Consider the following 16,912-nt stretch of genomic DNA (forward strand, 5'->3'; position numbering starts at 1 on the left):
TTTGCCGGCATTGCAGACCCGCTGCTGACTTCCATCCCTCCGGATCTGGCAAGGTGTCCGCTGTGCTCCTGATCCAGCATGGCGCCCATTGCCACTCCCCATCAGGCTAAAGGCTTGCCATTGTTCCTGCATAGCTAAGTGTCCAGGTTCATCCTAATGGAGCTGAACACTAGTCACTGGGTTCCACGGTTCTCTTCCATGACCCACGGCTTCTAATAGAGCTATAACATTCACCGCATGGCCCAAGATTCCATTCCTTGGAATCCGTGAGGCCAAGAACCCTAGGTCAGAGAACACGAGGCTTGCCACCACCCGAAAGTGGCCTGCCACCATCATGGAAGTGGCCTGCCACCATCTTGGGAGCTCTTGGAGCAAGGACCCCCCCAGTAACATTTTTTGCAACCATGAAGGGGTCTCCAAAGTGGTCAGTAATACTGAACCACTTTCACTTGCTATTCTGTCCTATCTTTCCTTAGAATTGGAGGAAAATACCGGGCACCTGTCAGCCAGTTAAAAATGATCAGTGGGGTGCCGGACTTAAGACTCAGGTGTGAGGCTATCTGGGGAAGGGCTTTCTAGCAAACCCCAACCCTTCTGGGTTGGGGAAGTTGGTCTGCCTGGAGCCAGTTTCCACTTTCAATTTTCTTGGGGAAGCCGAGGGCCAACTAGAAGCAGCAAGCTGTCCTCCTGAACTCCCAGCATTAGCTGGTTGAGATCATGGCCCAGCCAGGAGTCTCTACTCAACAGTCGCCCATGCATGCACCCCTACCTTTCCTTCTGACCCATACCTCCTGGGTCCTGACCATGACCTTCTTAAAAGTGTAGCCACAAAATTCTCCTTACCTCTGAATGTACTTCCTCTGATCCCTGACTCCTAGGTACCAATGGTTCAGATTTTCATTTCCTCTAGCAAGTTGTATCTCCAAAGGGATCTAAGGAAGCTCTATGCTGCATCCTTAGGCATCTAGCCTATAAACCCAGGGAGTCTTATCTCTGGTGTCTCTCCCAACTTAGGTATACAGCTCTCGACATGGGCACTTATGTGGGACCCATTCCCCACCATCCTTGCCAGGGCCCCATTTGTAATGGCTAAGAGAAGGGTAAAGAGAGAGAGAGAGGGAGAGAAAGAGGAGAGACAGACAGAGGTGAGAGAGAGGAGGAGGAGAGACACAGATGGAAGAGAGAGAGGACAGAGAGAGGAGAGAGATAGAGGAGAGAAAGAGAGACAGAGAGAAAGAGAGAGAGAGAAAGAGGGAGTCAAAGAGAAAAAGAAAGAAAGATAGAAATAGTAAAAAACAAAACAAAACAAACAAAAAAACTATTGTGTCCTATTCCTTTAAAAGCCAGGGTAAATTTAAAACCTGTAATTGATAATTGAAGGTCTTCTCCGTGACCCTATAACACTCCAATATTACCTTATCGGTGTAAACAAGGGCGTAGCCTGAAAACATTGAGACCATTGACAACCCATAGCTTTCCTATCAAAAATCCTTAACCCAGTAACCCGCGGATGCATTCAATCTGTAGCAGCAACTGCTTTGCTAACAAAAGAAAGTAGAAAAGCAACTTTTAGAGGAAACCTCATTGTGAGCACACCTCATCAGTTCAGAATTATTGTAAGTCAAAAAAGCAAAAAGGTAGCTTACTAACTCAAAAATCTTAAAGTATGGGGCTATTGTTAGAAAAAGGTAATTTAACACTAACCACTGATAATTCCCTAGGGGATTTAAATCTTAATTACCATACAAAGGTCCGACCAGACCTAGAAGGAACTCCCTTCAAGACAGGACAATGGATGGTTCCTCCCAGGTGATTGAGGAAAAAACCACAAGGGGTATTCAGTAATTGATAGAGAGACTCTTGTGGAAGCAGAGTTAGAAAAATTGCCTAATAATTGGTCTCCTCAAACGTGCAAGCTGTTTGCACTCAGCTAAGCCTTAAAGCACTTACAGAATCAAAACGGACTATCTCAATCCTGACTGAAAATGTTACCTATACCCTCTCTGAAATGAATTTGCATAAGAACTGTTGTTTATGGGAATGCATCTTGATGGGGCAGCTGGGTTGTTATGAAATACTCAGGAACCCAGCCCAGCTCTAGGACTCACCACTAAGCACAAATGCAATGTCAGGCATGCTGGTAAAGGACCGCTAGAATCCAGCAGCCCGGACCACTTTCTTTGTGGTCAAGAAAGGCGGGAAAACAGGTGCAGGACTGCTGCATCCGTCAGTGTAACTAATCCAATAAGCAGAGGTTCATGGGTGGTTACAGACCCTGGAAAGGAATAAGCATTAGGACCATGGAGGATGCCCTGTGACTAATGCTCATCGGAAAATGACTAGGGGTGCTGGCATCCCTGTGTTCCTTTTTCAGATGGGAAATGTTCCCCAGAAGGCAAAAATGCCCCTAAGATGTATTCTGGAGAATTGGGACCAATTTGACCCTCAGACGCTAAGAAAGAAATGACTTATATTCTGCAGTACCACCTGGCCACAGTATCTTCCTCAAGGGGGAGAAACCTGGCCTCCTGAGGGAAGTATAAATTATAGCACCATCTTACAGCTAGACCTCTTTTGTAGAAAAGAAGGCAAATGGAGTGAGGTGCCATATGTATAAACTTTCTTTTCATTAACAGACAATTCTCAGTTATGTACAAAGTGTGATTTATGCCCTACAGGAAGCCCTCAGAGTCTACCTCCCTACCCTGGCATCCCCCCAGCTCCTTCCCCAACTAATAAGGACCCCCCTTCAACCCAAACGGTCCAGAATGAGATAGACAAAGGGCTAAACAATGAACCAGAGTGCCAATATTCCCCGATTATGCCCCCTCCAAGCGGTGGGAGGAGGAGAATTCCGCCCAGCCAGAGTGCATGTACCTTTTTCTCTCTCAGACATAAAGCAAATTACAATAGACCTAGGTAAATTCTCAGATAACCCTGATGGCAATATTGATGTTGTACAAGGGTTAAGACAATCCTTTGATCTGACATGGAGAGATATAATGTTACCGCTATATCAGACACTAACCCCAAATGAGAGAAGTGCCGCCATAACTGCAGCCCGAGAGTTTGGCGATCTCTGGTATCTCAGTCAGGTCAATGATAGGATGACAACAGAGGAAAGAGAATGATTCCCCACAGGCCAGCAGGCAGTTCCCATTGTAGACCCTCATTGGGACGTAGAATCAGAACATGAAGAATGGTGCTGCAGACATTTGCTAACTGGCGTGTTAGAAGGACTAAGGAAAACTAGGAAGAAGCCTATGAATTATTCAATGATGTCCACTATAACACAGGGAAAGGAAGAAAATCCTACTGCCTTTCTGGAGAGACTAAGGGAGGCATTGAGGAAGCATACCTCCCTGTCACCTGACTCCACTGAAGGCCAAATAATCTTAAAGGATCAGTTTATCACTCAGTCAGCTGCAGACATTAGGGAAAAAAAAAACTTCAAAAGTCTGCTTTAGGCCCAGAGCAAAACTTAGAAACCCTATTGAACTTGGCAACCTTGGTTTTTTATAACAGAATCAGGAGGAGCAGACGGAATGGGACAAATGGGATTTTAAAAAGGCCACCGCTTTAGTCATGGCTCTCAGGCAAGTGGACTTTGGAGGCTCTGGAACAGGGAAAAGCTGGGCAAATTGAATGCCTAATAGGGCTTGCTTCCACTTTAAAAAAGATTGTCCAAATAAAAATAAGCCGCCCCCTCGTCCATGCCCCTTTTGTCAAAGGAGTCACTGGAAGGCCCACTGCTCCGGGGATGAAGGTCCTCTGAGTCAGAAGCCACCAACCAGAAGATCCAGCAGCAGGACCGAGTGTGCCTGGGGCAAGCACCAGCCCATGCCATCACCCTCCCAGAGCCCCAGGTATGGTTGACCATTGAGGGCCAGGAGGTTAACTGTCTCCTGGACACTGGCATGGCCTTCTCAGTCTTAGTCTTCCATCCCGGACAACTGTCCTCCAGATCTGTCACTATCTGAGGTGTCCTAAGACAGGCAGTCACTACATACTTCTCCCAGCCACTAAGTTTTGACTGGGGAACTTTACTCTTTTCACATGCCTTTTTAATTATGCCGGAAAGCCCCACTCCCTTGTTAGGGAGAGACATTCTAGCAAAAGCGGGGCCATTATACACCTAAACATAAGAGAAGGAACACCCGTTTGTTATCCCCCGCTTGAGGAAGGAATTAATCCTGAAGTCTGGACAACAGAATGACAATATGGACGAGCAAAGAATGCCCATCCTGTTCAAGTTAAACTAGAGGATTCCACCTCCTTTCCCTAACAAAGGCAGTACCCCCTTAGACCTGAGGCCCAACAAGGACTCCAAAAGACCGTTAAGGGCCTAAAAGCCCAAGGCCTAGTAAAACCAAGCAATAGCCCCTGCAATAGTCCAATTCTAGGAGTACAGTGGAGGTTAGTGCAAGATCTCAGGATTATCAATGAGGTCGTTGTCCCTCTATGCCCAGCTGTACCTAACCCTTATACTCTGCTTTCCCAAATACCAGAAGAAGCAGAGTGGTTTACAGTCCTGGACCTTAAGGATGCCTTTTTCTTCATCCCTGTACATCCTGACTCTCAATTCTTGTCTGCCTTTGAAGATCCTTCGAACCCAACGTATCAACTCACCTGGACTGTTTTACCCAAGGGTTCAGGGATGGCCCTCATCTATTTGGCCAGGCATTGGCCCAAGACTTGAGCCAGTTCTTATACCTGGACACTCTTGTCCTTCAGTACATGTATGATTTGCTTTTAGCTGCCCATTCAGAAACCTTGTGCTATCAAGCCACCCAAGTGCTCTTAATTTCCTCACCACCTGTGGCTACAGGTTTCCAAACCAAAGGCTCAGCTCTGCTCACAGCAGGTTAAATACTTAGGGCTAAAATTATCCAAAGGCACCAGGGCCCTCAGTGAGGAACGTATCCAGCCCATACTGGCTTATCCTCATCCCAAAACCCTAAAGCAACGAAGAGGGTTCCTTGGCATAACAGGTTTCTGCCGAATATGGATCCCCAGGTATGGCGAAATAGCCAGGCCATTATATACACTAATTAAGGAAACTCAGAAAGCCAATACCCATTTAGTAAGATGGACACCTGAAGCAGAAGCAGCTTTCCAGGCCCTAAAGAAGGCCCTAACCCAAGCCCCAGTGTTAAGCTTGCCAATGGGCTAAGACTTTCTTTAAATGTCACAAAAAAACCAGGAATAGCTCTAGGAGTCCTTACACAGGTCTGAGGGATGAGCTTGCAAACCGTGGCATACCTGAATAAGGAAATTGATGTAGGGGCAAAGGGTTGGCCTTCTTGTTTACAGGTAGTGGCAGCAGTAGCAGTCTTAGTATGTGAAGCAGTTAAAATAATACAAGGAAGAGATCTTACATGGACATCTCATGATGTGAACGGCATACTCACTGCTAAAGGAGACTTGTGGCTGTCAGACAACCATTTACTTAAATAGCAGGCTCTATTACTTGAAGGGCCAGTGCTGTGACTGCGCACTTGTGCAACTCTTAACCCAGCCACATTTCTTCCCAGACAATAAAGAAAAGATAGAACATAACTGTCAACAAGTAATTGCTCAAACCTATGCTGCTCAAGGGAACATTTTAGAGGTTCCCTTGACTGATTCTGACCTCGACTTGTATGTTGATGGAAGTTCCTTTGTAGAAAAAGGACTGCAAAAAGTAGAGTATAGAGTGGTCAGTGATAATGGAATACTTGAAAGTAATCCCCTCACTCCGGGAACTAGTGCTCAGCTGGCAGAACTAATAGCCCTCACTCGGGCACTAGAATTAGGAGAGGAAAAAAGGGTAAATATATATACAGACTCTAAGTCTGCTTACCTAATCCTCCATGCCCATGCAGCAATATGGAGAGAAAGGGAATTCCTAACTTCCAAGGGAACACCTATGAAACATCAGGAAGTCATTAGGAGATTATTATTGGCTGTACAGAAACCTAAAGGGGTGGCAGTCTTACAGTGCTGGGGTCATCAGAAAGGAAAGGAAAGGGAAATAGAAGGGACTGGCCAAGCGGATATTGAAGTCAGAAGAGCCACAAGGTGGGACTCTCCATTAGAAATGCTTATACAAGGACCCCTAGTTGGGGGTAATCCCCTCTGGGAAACCAACCCCCAGTACTCAGATATGAGCATTTTTATAGATGAGAACAATTCCACAATGTTTAAAAACATATTTCCCCATATCAAAACCCTATTGAAATTAGAAATAACCCAGATATCCAATGAGCATAAAACATAATTTTATAATTTCAATTTACACAAAAGTTCACCAAAACAGTTATCCCATTTACACATAATCATTTTTTTTCATTTTTAACAGTTTGTCTAGATTACTTCTGAAAACTGAGCTATTAGACACCATCATTTAAGGTTAATTATTTTCTTGTTAACCACTTTTTAATATAGCCAGTGAACATCACGTGCTCACCTAAATAAAACCCCCAAAGTTAAATACATAGGTGTTTTTGCTGATAACTCAAAAAAATTAGCTAACAACATTAAACTATTCTCATTTGTCAAAGAAGGCACACAAATCAAGACCTTTTTGTTTTGACTGAGTTAATAGTTTTTAACCTTCTATACCAAACACTGAGAACTCAAAATATCTAGCAAAAAAATATAAAACCAAAGCAAAAATGTATGTTTACAATTCTAATGACATTTCTATTTTTATTTTACTGGTAATTTTAAAACCAGCTTGTTTAGTAAAGATTTACTTCAGTTGTATGAACTTGAAAATTGCTTGGAATTATTTACTTAGTTTATGAGTGCCCTTCTACTTACAAGCCAATTTGGTGGCCACAACATGTAACAATAAGTGTACATACAAATAAGCACATCTACACATATGTGCACACACAAATGAAGATCCAATAGCTTTTACCTCGGAACTTTAGCCATAAGATAGCAATACAAGCTCACCCGTTGTACATGGTTACACTTTATTTGCCCCAATAGGTAATCCAACAAAGGCTGTGAACCAAAATTTTAGATAAAGCAGTTTCTATGAAAGTTTTATTTTTAAAGTGCAAACCTCCCCAGACTCCAAAGAACACTGAGGACCAACAGCAGCAAAAGAGAACATCACAGTCACATAGGGTGTAACTCTATGTACAGCCCAACTCTGCTTAGAACAGCAGCACAAAAGTCTAGATACATGCAACTCCATCTCACCCCATGACAGGCCCCGGTGTGTGGTGTTCCCTGCCCTGTGTCCAAGTGTTCTCATTGTTCAATTCCCACCTATGAGTGAGAACATGTGGTGTTTGGTTTTCTGTCCTTGTGATAGTTTGCTGAGGATGATGGTTTCCAGCTTCATCCATGTCCATGCAAAGGACATGAACTCATCATTTTTTATGGCCACATAGTATTCCATGGTGTATGTGTGCTACATTTTCTCAATCCAGTCTATCATTGATGGACATGTGGGTTGGTTCCAAGTCTTTGCTATTGTGAATAGTGCCACAATAAACATATGTGTGAATGTGTCTTTATAGTAGCATGATTTATAATTCTTTGGGTATATACCCAGTAATGGGCTGAGTCAAATGGTATTTCTAGTTCTAGATCCTTGAGGAACCGCCACACTGTCTTCCACAATGATTGAACTAATTTACACTCCCACCAACAGTGTAAAAGTGTTCCTATTTCTCCACATCCTCTGCAGCATCTGTTGTTTCCTGAAATTTTAATGATCACCATTCTAACTGGCAAGAGATGGTATCTCATTGTGGTTTTGATTTGCATTTCTCTGATGACCAGTGATAATGAGCATGTTTTCATGTGTCTGTTGACTGCATAAATGTCTTCTTTTGAGAAGTGTCTGTTCATAGCCTTTGCCCACTTTTTGATGGGATTGTTTGTTTGTTTGTTTGTTTTTTGGCTGTAAATTTGTTTAAGTTCTATGTAGATTCTGTATATTAGCCCTTTGTCAGATGAGTAGATTGCAAAACTTTTCTCCCTTTCTGTAGGTTGCCTGTTCATGCTGATGGTAATTTCTTTTGTTGTGCAGAAGCTCTTTAATTAGGTTCCATCTGTCTATCTTGGCTTTTGTTGCCATTGCTTTTGGTGTTTTAGTCATGAAGTCCTTGCCCATGCCTGTGACCTGAATGGTATTGCCTAGGTTTTCTTCTAGAGTTTTTATGGTTTTAGGTCTAACATTTAAGTCTTTAATCCATCTTGAATTAATTTTTGTATAAGGTGTAAGGAAGGAATCCAGTTTTAGGTTTCTACATATGGCTAGCCAGTTTTCTCAGCACCATTTATTAAATAGGGAATCCTTTCCCTGTTGCTTGCTTTCATCAGGTTTGTCAAAGATCAGATGGTTGTAGATGTGTGGTGTTATTTCTGAAGCTCCTGTTCTGTTCTATTGGTCTATATCTCTGTTTTGGTACCAGTACCATGCTGTTTTGGCTACTGTAGCCTTGTAGTATAGTTTGAAGTCAGGTAGCGTGATGCCTCCAGCTTTGTTCTTTGTGCTTAGGATTGCCTTGGCAATGTGGGCTCTTTTTTGGTTCCATATGAATTTTAAAGTATCTTTTTCCAATTCTCTGAAGAAAGTCATTGGTAACTTGATGGGATGGCATTGAATCTATAAGTTACCTTGGGCAGTATGGCCATTTTCATGACATTGATTCTTCCTATCCACAAGCATGGAATGTTCTTCCATTTGTTAGTATCCTCTTTTATTTAACTGAGCAGTGGTTTGCAGTTCTCTTTGAGGAGGTCCCTCAGATCCCTCATAAGATGGATTCCTAGGTATTTCATTCTCTTTGTAGCAATTGTGAATGTGAGTTCACTCATTTGAACTCTGACTGTCTGTTATTGGTATATGGGATTGCTTGTTATTTTTGCACATTGATTTTGTATCCTGAGACTTTGCTGAAGTTGCTTATCAGCTTAAGGAGATTTTGGGCTGAGACGATGGGGTTTTCTAAATATACGATCATGTCGTCTGCAAACAGGGACAATTTGACTTCCTCTTTTCCTAATTGAATATCCTTTATTTCTTTCTCTTGCCTGATTGCCCTGGCCAGAACTTCCAACACTATGTTGAATAGGAGTGGTGAGAGAGGGCAACCTTTTCTTGTGCCAGTTTTCAAAGGGATTGCTTCCAGTTTTTGCCCATTCAGTATGATATTGGCTGTGGGTTTGTCATAAATAGCTCTTATTATTTTGAGATGCGTTCCATCAATACCTAGTTTATAGCATGAAGAGTTTTTTAGCATGAAGGGCTGTTGAATTTTGTTGAAGGCCTTTTCAGCATCTATTGAGATAATCATGTGGTGTTTGTCATTGGTTCTGTTTATGTGATGGATTACATTTATTGATTTGCGTATGTTGAACCAGCCTTGCATCCCAGGGATGAAGCCAACTTGATCGTGATGGATAAGCTTTTTGATGTGCTGCTGGATTCGGTTTGCCAGTGTTTTATTGAGGATTTTTGCATTGATGTTCATCAGGTATATTGGTCTAAAATCCTCTTCTTTTGTTTTTCTGCCAGACTTTGGTATCAGGATGATGCTGACTTCATCAAATGAGTTAGGGAGGATTGCCTCTTTTTCTACTGATTGGAATAGTTTCAGAAGGAATGATACCAGCTCCTCTTTGTACCTCTGGTGTAATTTGGCTGTGAATCCTTCTGGTCCTGCACTTTTTTAAATTGGTAGGCTATTAACTATTGCCTCAATTTCAGAGCCTGTTATTAGTATGTTCAGAGATTCAACTTCTTCCTGATTCATTCCTGGGATGGTGTATATGTCCATGAATTTATCCATTTCTTCTAGATTTTGTTGTTTATTTGAGTAGAGGTGTTTGTAATATTCTCTGATGGTAGTCTATATTTCTGTGGGATCAGTGGTGATATCCCCTTTATCATTTTTTATTGCATCTATTTTATTCTTCTCTCTTTTCTTCTTTATTAGTCTTGCTAGTGGTCTATTTTGTTGCTCTTTTCAAAATATCAGCTCCTGGCTTCATTTATTTTTTGGAGGGTTTTTTGTGGCTCTATCTTCTTCAATTCTGCTCAAATCTTAGTTATTTCTTGCCTTCTGCTAGCTTTTGAATTTGCTTGCTCTTGCTTCTCTAGTTCTTTAAATTTTGATGTTAGGGTGTCGATTTTAGACCTTTCCTGCTTTGTCTTGTGGGCATTTAATGCTATAAAATTTCCTTTCCACATTGCTTTAAATGTGTCCCTGAGACTGGTACATTGTGTCTTGGTTTTCATTGGTTTCAAAGAACATCTTTATTTCCGCCTTCTTTTTGTTATTTACCTAGTAGTCATTCAGGAGCACGTTGTTCAGTTTCCATGTAGTTGTGTGGTTTTGAGTGAGTTTCTGAATCCTGAGTTCTAGTTTCATTGTACTGTTGTCTGATAGACAGTTTGCAGTGATTTCTGGGTTTTGTTTTTGTTTTTTACATTTGCTTAGGAGTGCTTTACTTCCAATTATATGGTCAATTTTAGAATAAGTGCAATGTGGTGCTGAGAAGAATGTATATTCTGTTGATTTGGGGTGGAGAGTTCTGTAGATGTCTAGTAGATCTGCTTGATGCAAAGCTGAGTTCAAGTCCTGGATATCCTTGTTAACCTCCTGTCTCATCGATCTGTCTAATATTGACAGTGGGTTGTTAAAGCCTCCCATTATTTTTGTGTGGGAGTCCAAATCTCTTTGTAGTTCTCTAAGGACTTGCTTTATGAATCTGGATGCTCCTGTATGGGGAGCATATATATTTAGAATAGTTAGCTCTGCCTGTTGAATTGATCCCTTTACCACTATGTAATGGCCTTCTTTGTCTCTTTGATGGTTTAAAGTCTGTTTTATCAGAGACTAGGATTGCAAACTCTGCTTTTTTTGCTTTCCGTTTCCTTGGTAGATCTTCCTCTATCCCTTTATTTTGATTCTATGTGTGTCTCTGCACATGAGATGGGTTTCCTGAATACATCACACTGATGGGTCTTGACTCTTTATCCAATTTGCCAGTCTGTGTCTTTTAACTGAGGCATTTAGCCCATTTATATTTAAGGATAATATTGTCATGTGTGAATTTGATCCCATCAGTATGATGATGTTAATTGGTTATTTTGCCCATTAGTTGATGTAGTTTCTTCCTAGCATGGATGGTCTTTACAATTTGGCATGTTTTTGCAGTGGCTGGTACCAGTTGTTCCTTTCCATATTTAGTGCTTCCTTTAGTAGCTTTTGTAAGGCAGGCCTAGTGGTAACAAAATCTCTTAGTATGTACTTGTCTCTAAAGGATTTTATTTCTCCTTCACTTATGAAGTTTAGTTTGGCTGGTTATGAGATTCTGGGTTGAAAATTCTTTTCTTTAAGAATGTTGTATATTGGCCCCCAATCTCTTCTGGCTTGTAGGGTTTCTGTCAACAGATCCACTGTTAGTCTGATGGGCTTCCCTTTGTGGGTAACCTGATCTTTCTCTCTGGCTGCCTTAACATTTTTTCCTTCATTTCAACTTTGGTGAATCTGACAATTATTTGTCTTAGAGTTGCTCTTCTCGAGGAGTATCTTTGTGGTGTTCTCTGTGTTTCCTGAATTTCAATGTTGGCCTGCCTTGCTAGGTTGGGGAAGTTCTCCTGGATAATATCCTGCAGAGTGTTTTCCAACTTGGTTCCATTCTCCCCATCACTCTTAGGGGCACCTATCCAACATTGATTTGGTCTTTTCACATAATCCCATATTTCTTGGAGGTTTTGTTTGTTTCTTTTTACTCTTTTTTTCCTCTAAACTTGTCTTTTTGCTTTATTTCATTAATTTGATCTTCAATCACTGATATCCTTTCTTCCACTTGATTTTATCGGCTATTGAAGCTTGTGAATGCATCACGAAGTTCTTGTGTCATGGTTTCAGTTCCATCAGGTCATTTAACATCTTCTTTACACTGTTTATTCTCGTTAGGCTTTCATGTAACATTTTTAAGGTTTTTAGCTTCCTTGCAATGGGTTAAAACATGCTCCTTTAGCTCGGAGAAGTTTGTTATTACCAACCTTCTGAAGTCTACTTTTTTCAACTTGTCAAACTCATTCTCTGTCCAGCTTTGTACTGTTGCTGGTGAGGAGCTGCAATCCTTTGGAGGAGAAGAGGCACTCTGGTTTTTAGAATTTTCTGCTCTTCTGCTCTGGTTTCTCCCCATCTTTGTGGTTTTATCTACCGTTGGTCTTTGATCGTGGTGACCTACATATGGGGTTTTGGTGTGGATGTCCTTTTTGTTGATATTGATGCTATTCCTTTCTGTTTGTTAGTTTTCCTTCTAACAGTTAGGTCCCTCAGCTGCAGGTCTGTTGGAGTTTCTTGGAGGTCCACTCTAGACCCTGTTTGCCTGGGTATCACGAGTGGAGGCTGCAGAATGGTAAATATTGCAGAACAGCAAATATTGCTGCCTGATCCTTCCTCTGGTAGTTTCATCCCCAAGTGATGCTTGCCTGTATGAGGTGTCAGTTGGCCCCTACTGGGAGGTGTCTCCCAGTTAGGCTACTTGGGGGTCAGGGACCTACTTGAGGAGGCAGCCTGTCCGTTATCAGAGCTCAAACTCCATACTGGGAGAACCAGTGCTCTCTTCAGAGATGTTAGGCAGGGTTGTTTTAAGTCTGCAGAAGTTTCTGCTGCCTTTTGGTTCAGCTATGCCCTACCCACAGAAGTGGAGTCTACAGAGGCAGGTGGGCTTCCCAGCCAGTTTGTTTACCTACTCAAGCCTCAGCAATGGCAGATGCCCCTTCCCCTCCAGAATGCCACCTCACAGGTCAATCTCAGACTGCTGCACTGGAAGTGGGCAAGGCTCCGTGGGCATGGCACCCACTGAGCCAGGTGCGGGAGAGAATCTCCTGGTCTGCTGGTTTCTAAGACCATAGGAAAAAGTGCAGTATTTGTGCAGAAGTGTCCCGTTTTCCCACGTACAGTCTATCATGGCTTCCCTTGGCTAAGAAAGGGAAATCCCCGATCCCTTGTGCTCCCCAGGTGAGGCAACACCCCGCCCTGCTTCAGCTCACCTTCCGTGGGCTGCACCCACTGTCCATAGATTCTACCATTACTATTACCAAGTTATTTAAGACTTCTCTCAGCTGTTCAGAGGCCCTGAGCTCTTCCAGTCTCTGGAAAACACCACTTTCATTCAGGTTCTTATCATAGCACGTGACATGCCTGAGGCATTTGTCATTTACACAGTCACTAATTGAGCAAATATTTGGTGATTAATAACTATGGTTTAATAACTGTACTCTCTTGTATAAGAGAGTAATTTCTAATAGGCATAGTAATGAAACAGATGCCTTCATTGCTGGCAGTGGTGCTGCCATTACAAGATATATTAATCAATACTATGATAGGGGCATGTTTACTACTTTAGAACCATAGAGAAAAGATAATTTAAATGAGACTTTTGACATAGATGATAGTATGACTTTTAAGAATTTTGAGATATTTTTTATTCTAGAGAGTCTGCTCACCCAAGACTATTCTATTTTATGACACTCCTCACAAGACCCAGGATTCTTGAGGGTCCTCAGCACCAGCTAATGTGGGTAAATACACAATGTGTTTATCTGTCCTTCAGACTGTGGCCACTCAGGGAAAATACTATGCTGCTTGAGAAGAATGGCACCTGCCTCATCACAGCCTTCTTCTGGTCTTAGCCCAAATATACTCATATCCAGGATCATCCACATAGCCCAACCTACTTCTCCCCAACCAACAGACACACTCAGATGGTATGAAGCAACAGGAACCTGGAGAGTAAACTTATCATAAATCTCTAAACGAGTCCTCCTCTCTCTGCTGCAACAATCCTAAATGTTTCATCTCTCCCTAGTTCCTGTTTCAGATCGAAAATTCCAGTTTGTTTCTATGTATTTGGAAGATATGACTGTGATGGTGTGGGTGCTGATGGTCTTCATCACCATGCTTATTTCCTTGGTTTACTTCAGACTGAGAGGTAAATGTAAAAGGAAGGGTGGTAACTCAGAGGGAATTATTCCTTTGGTGGATCTCCAGATGTCCAGAAGAGTGACCATTCTTATCCTTGTGCCTTAGTAACTGGAAGAAAAAACAAAGACCTGTGTGTTATACAAGAGTTTCCTGATTATAGCCTTTTCAAGGTTCCTGGGGTTCTACCAGTGCCCATGTTGTTGTCTCAAATGGCAATAACTTTCTCAACATTGATTGAATAATTGGACAACTCTCCCAGATAAATATGGAAGGTTCAGCTATATTTCATCCAGAAGGCATTCACCAAACTTTCTGTATATTGAGCTCTTTGAAAAATTTGCAGGATTTCCTCTCTTCTTATCTCAAGGACTGACTTGAAAATTAATGCCATACTCTTTTTTTTAGAAACATGGAAGTGTCCACAGGGCTGAAACCATTAACATTCCTGAACCTATGTTGATAAAAGTGCATATATCTTTGTTATATGTTATGGGACATATATCCCATAACTCACGCCCAAAGACAGAAGTCCTGGGTTTATTGTGCAAATATAATTTCCTTATGAAAATGGAAGGGAATGTAGAACTAGTAAGCTAGGAAGGAAAATGTTAATATTTCCTTCTTTTGCTCTACCCAAAATATACAGTCCCAAAATGTTCCATTAAAAATGTGTGCAAGGTTATGCAAAGGTATATCCTGTTTACCTGTAGGCTTCAGGCTTTTCCCTCAAACATGATGCAAGTCTAGTGAGTAATTACAAACAATATAGAGAAATTATTTTTGCTTAACCAAAAAAATCCATAACCTGGAACTAAGTGGAATAGTCTACTTTGTTTTCATCTTTACATCCAGTCACTGTTGGCATTCTTTAGACCTTCTGTTGAGAGCTACCAGATGTACATTTGGTCAGTTATGGGAAGTCAAATTGAAAGAAACTCTATTTACTTACTATAGTTGTATATAAGAAAGAGGCCAAAAAGGAATGTAGTGCTTCCTCCTCCTGTTCCATTTTTCCCCATAGAACAGCACTGGGTGAGGGTCAGAGGATATCAGCAGAGGTGGGGAAAATTGTCTCTTTTTTTTTTTTTTTTTTTTTACTTCAAGGGGAATTGAGTTTATTATCTTATTTTCCTTTTTTTTTTAATTTTATTTATTTTTTATTAGACTTTAAGTTCTAGGGTACATGTGCATAACGTGCAGGTTACATATGTATACATGTGCCATGTTGGTGTGCTGCACCCATCAACTCGTCAGCACCCATCAATTCATCATTTATATCAGGTATAACTCCCCAATGCAATCCCTCCCCCCTCCCCCCTCCCCATGATAGGCCCCAGTGTGTGATGTTCCCCTTCCCGAGTCCAAGTGAGCTCATTGTTCAGTTCCCACCTATGAGTGAGAACATGCGGTGTTTGGTTTTCTCTTCTTGTGATAGTTTGCTAAGAATGATGGTTTCCAGCTGCATCCATGTCCCTACAAAGGACGCAAACTCATCCTTTTTTATGGCTGCATAGTATTCCATGGTGTATATGTGCCACATTTTCTACAGAGATATAGACCAATGGAACAGAACGGAGCCTTCAGAAATAATGCCACACATCTACAACCATCTGATATTTGACAAACCTGAGAAAAACAAGAAATGGGGAAAGGATTCCCTATTTAATAAATGGTGCTGGGAAAATTGGCTAGCCATAAGTAGAAAGCTGAAACTGGATCCTTTCCTTACTCCTTATACGAAGATTAATTCAAGATGGATTAGAGACTTAAATGTTAGACCTAATACCATAAAAACCCTAGAAGAAAATCTAGGTAGTACCATTCAGGACATAGGCACGGGCAAGGACTTCATGTCTAAAACACCAAAAGCAACGGCAGCAAAAGCCAAAATTGACAAATGGGATCTCATTAAACTAAAGAGCTTCTGCACAGCAAAAGAAACTACCATCAGAGTGAACAGGCAACCTACAGAATGGGAGAAAATTTTTGCAATCTACTCATCTGACAAAGGGCTAATTTCCAGAATCTACAAAGAACTCAAACAAATATACAAGAAAATTGTCTCTTTACAAAGGTCTCCTGTCATTTTATGAACTAGGGGGAAGGTTGTAGGATACAGGGAAGTGCTAGAGATGCAGTAGTACTGAGTCAGAGAAAAGAGGTTTTTAGTAAAGAATTGCCCCAGAAAAGATGGCCTCAGCAGAGTGAATGAAAAGCATCTCAGCTGAGGCCCCCAAGGAGGAGGCCTCCAAAAGGAGGTTCCTGGGCTGAGAGAGCAGATATGCATATAAGCACAGTTGCTTTAGGGTGAGGCTGAGCCCTGGAATGCAACTTTCTCCAGAAACTGCAAGTCACTTGCCTTCTTAAAGAACAGCTTTCTTCTGTGAGGCCTGTTAGGTAAAGCCTTTGTAATTTCCAATTACTTCACAGCAATACCCTATGTGTGATCCTTTATGTCCAAACATTAGCTTGCCAACATACCACCTGCTGAAATGAAACAAATACAAGGGACAGGTGTGTGCTTGTTACCATACAGATTTATACTTCTCATGCCTAGTTTATGCCACCATGAAAAACAAGCCAGTTATTATCTTGCCTTGATAGGCATGAGTTAATGATGGAGAAAAGTAGTATGGAACCTGTAGCCAATATTCTGCAGCTCATCTCACATTTACCTATTGACCCAATGGAATTCAATGCAGGATTATAGTCATAGAGAAGTTTTACTGTCTCACATTGGAGGAGGCCAGAAGAGCTAAGACAAAATTAAAAAGTCCCGTTTTCATCTATATGGTGATACAAGGCTTCTTCTGATGCTGCTTCTCTGTATTTCATTGAGATCAATGAATGAGTTGCTTTATCCAAACATTTTATCAATTTGTAATTTTTTTCCATTAGAATTATATGGAAAAAAGTCCAGACAACGCATTCATTGATTTAAACTGGAATTTACACAA

General features: G+C 41.5%; 1 protein-coding gene across 2 annotated transcripts in view; it reads left to right on the forward strand.

The window, feature by feature from the left end:
* The window catches only part of LOC111523263 (selection and upkeep of intraepithelial T-cells protein 1), a 192,060-nt gene that overhangs the window by 28,997 nt on the left and 146,151 nt on the right, over positions 1–16,912 (forward strand). The window contains exon 6 of one of the 2 annotated variants that reach the window (XM_023187725.1): positions 13,840–13,962. The exons of the other annotated variant lie outside the window; for it this stretch is intronic. Within the exon in view, the coding sequence (XP_023043493.1) occupies positions 13,840–13,962 (123 nt within the window). The remainder of the gene's footprint in view (positions 1–13,839; positions 13,963–16,912) is intronic. 2 annotated transcript variants of the gene reach the window in all.

This window comes from Piliocolobus tephrosceles, chromosome 1 (assembly GCF_002776525.5).
Source record: "Piliocolobus tephrosceles isolate RC106 chromosome 1, ASM277652v3, whole genome shotgun sequence".
In the NCBI taxonomy this organism is placed as follows: Eukaryota; Metazoa; Chordata; class Mammalia; order Primates; family Cercopithecidae; genus Piliocolobus; species Piliocolobus tephrosceles.